This window comes from Kryptolebias marmoratus, linkage group LG1, assembly GCF_001649575.2.
Source record: "Kryptolebias marmoratus isolate JLee-2015 linkage group LG1, ASM164957v2, whole genome shotgun sequence".
Lineage (NCBI taxonomy): Eukaryota > Metazoa > Chordata > Actinopteri > Cyprinodontiformes > Rivulidae > Kryptolebias > Kryptolebias marmoratus.
This window is the reverse complement of record NC_051430.1, coordinates 33,163,321-33,171,085: the sequence shown is the minus strand read 5'-3', so window position 1 is coordinate 33,171,085 and position 7,765 is coordinate 33,163,321. Positions and strand designations below refer to the sequence as shown.

General features: G+C 39.7%; 1 protein-coding gene across 5 annotated transcripts in view; it reads right to left on the bottom strand.

Annotated features, from left to right (window-relative positions):
• Nucleotides 1-1,267: 1,267 nt before the first annotated feature.
• recql (RecQ helicase-like) overlaps nucleotides 1,268-7,765 on the bottom strand; it is a 20,482-nt gene continuing 13,984 nt past the window's right edge. For 4 of the 5 annotated variants that reach the window (XM_017426345.3, XM_025008059.2, XM_017426346.3 and 1 more), the window contains 2 exons: nucleotides 6,141-6,270; nucleotides 1,268-2,134 (listed from right to left, as the gene is read on the bottom strand). In XM_017426345.3, coding sequence (XP_017281834.1) covers nucleotides 1,514-2,134; nucleotides 6,141-6,270 — 751 coding nt within the window. In that variant the 3' untranslated portion in view covers nucleotides 1,268-1,513. Of the gene's footprint in view, nucleotides 2,135-4,932; nucleotides 5,074-6,140; nucleotides 6,271-7,765 lie in introns of all 5 variants that reach the window. The other variant, XM_017426347.3, reaches the window with a different exon arrangement.

Below are 7,765 nucleotides of genomic sequence, written 5' to 3'. Positions count from 1 at the left end.
ACAAACTTCCAGAAAACTGTAAAACAGCTGAAACACTGGGTGCCTTTAAATCTCAACTTAAAACCCACCTGTTTAGAGCTGCTTATGGCTAAATTAGGGTTAGAGTGCGGGTTTTTGTCTCTTTCTTACTGTTTATTCAATGTCACATGCTGTTATTATTTTGGTTTTTAATTATGTAAAGCACCTTGAAATGCCTTGCTGCTGAAATGTGCTACACAAATAAAATTTGATTGATTGATTGATTAGAAAATAACTGCATATGCTAAAGACAACTTTTAGTATGCTTACAGTACATAGTAAAAAAACTATCTAGTGGCCCAATTGTCAAATAACATCTTGTAATAAAATATACATACACACTATCAAAGTAAAAAAAAGGCCTAGCATTCCTTGAAGGAATGTTTTTCATGACAAAGTTTTCATCTAAGACCATTTTATGTAGAGAAATGAAAGAGTCACAGCTGTTTCGGTCAAAAAATGTAAATAACATTATATCATGAAATGTCGCACTCAAAGTATGTGTTGTAAATGGATTTTGCTCAATAGCTGTAAAATTTACTTAATTATAGCCAATTATGTCTTGAATTGGGTTGGCTCCATAAGTTAATCAGTTGTAGCTGTACATCCAATAACTATTTCCTGAAAGCTTTATTAAAATGTGTTCTGTGGTTTATGAAATATTTTGCTTACAGACAAACAGGCTGACTCCAACAGATATTGCTCAAGTTTTCCACAAACAAAATAATGATGTAACGAGTAGCACTTTTAGTGTGCATTGTGAATGACTCTGAGCTACAACCACAACAAATTTTAGCACAATACGTATGTGGCTTTGGGACAAGAGTCATGTCAAGCAGCCGTTCAAGGTACAGATTAGCTTTTGAGCTTCTTCGTAAGAATCTATAGTTTCAGAAAGATATTGAACCATGGAACTGTGAAAGACATGCTGTGTGATGGTTTCCAGTTAATGACAAACTAAAACATGCCAAAGTGTAGAGTTTTCATCATAGCGAGCGTAGTGATTTTTTTCATGCTGGTACGCTATTTTTCAGGAACCAGTTGTATTATAAGCCTGAAAAAATTTTAAAATTTCTCATTTAGCTAATCTTTTCTCAATACTCCTTGCTCTCTGACTGCCGTCATGACTGGTTGATAACCATTTGACAGAACACCACTTCAAAAATTACTAGATTATTCCTTTAACTTGCTGCTTCTTCTGCAAAAACAAAAAACAACAAAAAAAAACCTCAAATCCAATAAAACTCAGTTTTTTTCTTATCAAGTCTTCTTTTATTTTGCTTTTTAACGGCTCAATAAACATGTTACATTTAACACAAACATTAAGAAATATACATCAAAAACAGGATCTTCCTGAGGGAAGATTTGAGGACCTGGTCTACTATAAAACACTCAACTCAAAGTTTTCTAATTTCCTCTCACTTGCGTAGCTGTAGATTTTTTTCTCTGCTTTCAGAAGGATCCCGGGTTGGTTGGTTGGTGGATGCCGTTTCCATCAGCCGACCAACTTCCTCCTGCCGCTGACACGGGTCCACAGGCCGCGGGCTTTCTGGGCAATGGTAACCCTGCGGGGCAGGCGGAGATTCCTCAAAGGCTCCCTTAGACATGACAGAAGTCCTGGCTCCGCTGGTTGACCCAGGTGTTCAAGGGAAATGTAGTTTATCCTCTGGAGCTGTTTGCTGTAATAGTTGTTGAGGTCACACAGCTCCTCGACTGCTGTGTCAGAAAGGACAGAAGCCTGGGAGGGAGAGCTGGGCACGATGGGGACGGGGGTGTCCCTCAGACGGTTCCCACCGGCTGCTGCTTCAGTAGAACAAAGATTTCTTCTCACTCTCTCACAACTGAAGGGTTTGTGTCTGATACTCACGTTATGTACTCTGCTAATCTCCAAGTCGACTTCAACTACACGTTGGAATAAAGCTGGTTCTGTCTTCATCTCCTCTTCCTCTCCAGGTTTGTAAACAGGCTGGTTTGTGGTTGTTTCTGTTCGCTTGTCCACCATCAGATCTCGTTTCTGTGAGAAATTACTCTGCTCTTTGAGTAGTTTCTGTTGGGGTTGTGCAGGACAGTAGTTCCCACTGACCACCTCCTCTCTGGTTTTAGCAGCCGATGTGTTCTGTAACCATAAAATCTAGTGTCAGTGAAGAGCATTGGACAGATGAGCATTAAAACCCAGAGTTGCTCAGTCAGAGTTAGTTAAAGTGCAATGAAATGTTAGTGCTGAACGTTGCATGCTTTGCCACCAAAGACCAGAATGAAGAGGTTGGAGTGATGATCACATGGTACTTTTGAATTTGAAATTCAAACTACAGTTTCCAAATGCAATGGTGACCCTGAATCAGTCTTCTCACTGAGTGACAACCCTTCTATCATTTTCACTGCAAACACATCTAATGTCATAATTATTATTATGATTTGTGACTTTTCTTCTTATGTGAATCCATACATCAATCAGCTCTAACAATCTGACCACTGACAGATGAAGTTATAACAGCACTTAGTACTGGATGTGATGTATATGTGGCAGCATAACCCACTAATGTCCTGCTTTGAATCATGTTTTACTGCAGGGGTAGGCAACCCTGGTCCTCGAGGGCCACTATCCTGCAAGTTTTACTTCTTTCCTTGGTGCAACACACCTGATTCAGAGGTTAAATCACCTCTTCATGTTCTGCAGAAGCCTGTTAATCACCCATTGATTCAAATCAGCTGTGTTGGAGCAGAGAAACAAGGAAAACCTGCAGGATGGAGGCCCTCGAGGGCTAGGATTGCCCACTCCTGTTCTACTGGGAAACCTCAGCTCCTGATGTTACTTTGACCAGTCCAATCAGTCAAAGTGGTGAACTTAGTCAACAATATTGTTTAACTTAAACACTGATGGCAACAGGGTCATCTTCAGTGGTCCTCAGAATACCTTTAGAAGTCCAAAGGAGACCAATAGAAGACCAGAGATGTTCTGAGGTCAAGATGAATCCTTCACAAGTTTCAGGGAGACATTCAAAAGGTCCACAGGACTAGAGAAAGCATTGAGCAGTCCAAGAGAGACCATCAGCGGTCCACTGGAGACATTTGGAGGTCATAAGAAGACATTTAAAGTAGGGATGCACCAATTCTCATTTCTTCATTTCGATTCGATCCTGATATCTGCTAATACTGATACCAGAGCTCTGTTTGCTTTACTATTATTATTGTTGTTGACTTTATATGAGGCTAAAAGAAACTCAGCTCTACAGGCAAGCATGATATGTTTGAATGTATGCATGTATGTCCCAAAAGGCAACTTGAGGTAACTATGAAGTCAGAAAAACTGGTAAAAATCCCATCCTGAAAACAAATATGTAACTGTAAGTGTTTATTACATCACTACCCCTCCCCAAATCAAATACGTCTGATCACCACAAATTAAGTATACTGGTTCTTAAAGCAGCAACAAATTAAGGTTTTAAAATGTCAAATATAAAAAAGTGCAATAAGTCTAAACCAGGGGTGTCCAACCCTGGTCCTCAGGGCCACCATCCTGCAGGTTTTACTTGTTTCTCTGCTCCAACACACCTGATCTGAATCAATGGCTGATTAACAGGCTTCTGCAGAACATGAAGAGATGATTTAACCTCTGAATCAGGTGTGTTGGAGCAGAGAAACAAGGAAAACATGCAGGATGGTGGCTCTGAGGACCAGGGTTGCCTACCCCTGGTCTAAACACTCACATTATCAATAAAACAGTGAGCATCTGAACAGCACAAATCAAGTAAAGTACCAGGTTTGGCACTGAAGGCGTCTGTGTAACTACCCTTCAAAAGGAAATAAAAAAGGAAATGACTCTTCAACATTAACAGGTTTGTTTTTGATGAATTTCTGCTTGTTTTTGGAACCAGAAGTGATTTCTGCCGACTACTTTTGTCTTTCATTCTTTCCCTGCATGCTACTGTCTTGCTTTGTGGTGTTTCTAGAGTAAAATATGTCCACACAGCGGACTAGCCACAGTGCTGCTCAATGTTCGCCTTCTAGCTGGCTGTTGGGTTTCCTGAATGGAGGCATGTCTCAATGAAACGCAGCGTAAAACGCCCCCTTTCAGCAAATCCATTCCACAGTTTGCAGCCCAGCTAGCAGAGCAGCAGGTAACGAATCAGCATTAAAGCACAGACATGGCTCATGGATCGGAAATCTCTGACCTGGGAATTACGTTGGTATTGGAGCCCGATACTGGATCGGCCTCATCCCTAGTTTAAAGGTTCACAGAAGCCCTTCAAGGGTCTACAGGAGACATTCGGAGATCCAGAAGAGACACTTTGAGATCCAAAACAGATGTTCAGAGATCCAGGAGAGACCTTCAGAGATCTGAAAGAGGTTTTCAGACATCCAGATGAGACCTTTGGATGCCCAAGAGAAACCTTCAGAGGTCAATAGGAGATCTTTTTAGAGAATATCTTCTAGAGGTCTAAAAGACAGAACCAACAAATATCAATCAGCTGACATGTTCTGATGAGAGGATTTTTCTCTTCAGGTAATTAATGGGAACAGCTTGAAACAAGAGATGAAAATGTTTCTTTGACCAGTAAGAGTCTGAGGTTTCTCATTTTAATTTGAATAGGAATGCTTTTATTTGACATTTCTCTCTCTCTCTCTTTAAGCTGTTCTGGTTTATTGTCTGAACCTGACAACAAAGTTTAGAAGAAGTCATCGTTTCACCTTTCATAGACAATTAAAATGATGTGCTCCTCAGCTGAGCGGATTCATTTAGTCCTTTTTTGGGGTAAATACCATCATAGGATGAAATTATTTAATACACCAACAAGGAGTTCTGGTGCTTAATTTGTTCATTCTCACCAAATGTATAAGAATTTCCGTTTCAGGCTTGCAGTACGCGTCAGGACAGTGTCATGCCAATAGAAGTGAACAGAATAAAGACTGTACTTTGTTGACTTGTCTTCGGGGTGGCCTGAGGGGCAGCTACCAAAGCTCTGTCTTGGTTTTCTTGGACACAGAGGGGTCTCCACTGCTTTGAACTGATCTCTTTCCTTCTTTGGCTTTACCCTGGCCACTTGCAGCTTTTACCTGCAGGTCATTAACAACACACTTTAACTGAAAGAGACCACACCGACGTGGACAAAGGGGGACACTCAAAACAAAGGCAGAACTTGACAGAACTCAGATAGGACTGGACAGGAGATCATCCATCTGTTTCCTTTACTTTATGGATCCAGAAAGCTCTCACTCAACTCTCTAAATTCTTACTTACCTTTTAGATCGTACGGGACATTTAAAGAACATATGAAAACATTATAAAACAACAAAAGAAAGACATTAGCCAACAGGAGGAGAGAACACTAAAGACACATCAGCCAATGGGAGAGGAGGACAGAAACTACAGATCTACAAAAAGAGAGAAAATAAAACAGTCAAACCAAAAATAACTGACAACTTGTACACTTAAAGCCATAATAGATGTCAAAATACGCAATTTCTTCAGTGTTTTAGATTAAAACTTTTTGTATAAGTGTATCATCAATGATAAAATTACTAAATATGTATCATTCACTACCAAAGGTCTGCTGCATAAGTTGTAATAAATGAGCTAAATCAGCAGAATTGTGTTTTGTTGGCAACAATTTTGAGTTGTTTATTGACGTTGGAACACTGACGAGTACACTTCAGTCATTATGTTTTTTAAATTTAAATTATTCTACACTGTTGACTGATTAATGCAGATTTATGGCATCTTTTTCTGCTTTAAAGATTAATTATATTTTTATATGAGACAGCTTATTTGCATGTTCAGATCATCACTCAGGTAATTTTTGTCCAACCCCAATTGCAATGAAGTTGGGATGCTGTGTAAAACATAAATAAAAACAGAATACGATGATCTGCAAATCCTTTTCCACCTATATTAAATTGAATGCACTACAAAGACAAGATATTTAATAATTGTTTTTTTTTGCAAATATTGACTCATTTTGAATTTGATGCCTGCAACACGTTCCAAAATAAATCTGGGACAGGGACTCCTTCCCTCCCAATCAGGACTCCTTCAGTACAGATTTGTGATGTTAAGTAATAATGAATGACGAAGGATTTCAGAGGAACATCTGATTCCTGATGTGTAGGAAGTAAATACTCACCACAGCAGGCCGATCTCCACATTCTCTCATGTTCATGTGAATTGCGTGAGTCGGGTTCTTCAGCAGAAGAGCTTTGCGACCCAACTTAATGTAGAAGTTGGTGGTGTATGGAGTGAAGCTGAAATCCTCTCTGAAGTCAACAGACAGAAACAAAAGAAGCTGCTTTATTAGGTCAATGTTGAGTCAGCAGTCAAACTACTTCCACGTACTTTGTGCTGTTTTAATGCTTCATATATCAAAAGGTTCAGCTCGATCAGAAATAATGTACTACGGCTTTGGGTTTTTACCCCCAAAAAATAAAGAACTAAAGCAACTGGACTTTTATTTTGTAGCGGGATGCTTTCTCAAATTCCAAGGTTTAAATTGCATGAGATGTTCCATTGATGCAGATTAATCTCACTCCCATCCCACCAAAGAGTCATTAGGGTTTTTGTTTTCCTGGCTCCTGACATGCATGAAGGTGCGAATTAGAGGAAAACTGGTATCAGGCTTAATGCTTCTTTATAGGTTGTAGAAAGCTGAGATCTGAGACCTCCTCTCCTGTTTAAAGTTGGTCTCATTTGATGTAAATGGCTTTCTTCAAACCCTTTCACACTACGTCTAATCTTTCCAAAAACAGAACATGTTGTCCCTTATCCTTGAGGTGTAAGTGAACAGCTGCGTCTTGTCCTGAAGAGCTGCAGTCCTGTGAATGATTGAATATATGCTGGGGAAATTGCTTATTTGTTAACAAGCTACTCCATCCATAAAATGCTGACTTGTACCCAGTGATAGTCTTCATCCCTCTCTGGTGTCTTTCCTCCTATAATCCTCCTTAGCTCTTCTGATCTTCACTTTCAAGCACCGAAGTATTGCTCTCACATCATCCTTGCTTCCATTTCTGAAGGCCGTCTTCTTCTCATTCAGAATGCTAAAAGTCTCTTGTTTGGGTAACAATAAACTTTCTTATAGATACAATGGAGTCAACACAGAAGTTGATGTAGTTAGTTATGCACTCAGTGAGCTCATCGACATTCTCCTTATTCGGCCCACAGAATAACATCCCTGTAATGTCTCAGAGTCCTTCGACCTTTGACCTTTGACCACCTCCTCACTGTCCTAATGGTTGCAGGCTGGCTCCTAACAAGGGCTGAGGTACACCAGGTTATGATCACACCGGCCCAGCAGAGGAGCTGTATGCATCTTTAACATTAGCATACAGCAGGTCCAGAGTCCTCTCCTCTCTGGTTGGACGGCTAAAGTTGTTAAAAAATAAAAAGTAACAGGACAAGCAGGAGTAATCGCAACAGGCTGCATGCATGTTGGCACAAAATTTGTGTTGAACCATGCATAAATATATATATAAAACCTTTTTTTCTCCTTTTTTACATGAATATAGTTTTGTCCTTTCACCTAAAATGTAAAAATACCAATAAATATTAAAATAATTCAATATATATTTTTAGTTTTAGGTCACCAAACTCAGCTTTCACACAATTAAAAATTATGTTTGTTAAAACCAGGGGTGGAAATTAGCCCCCGCCACCGGCCAAATGCAGGTAAATATTTGAAGTGGCGGGTGAATTTGATCAACACACACGCCACTGTGGCGGGTTGGCAATTTGAACAGAAAAGGTGTTATTTGT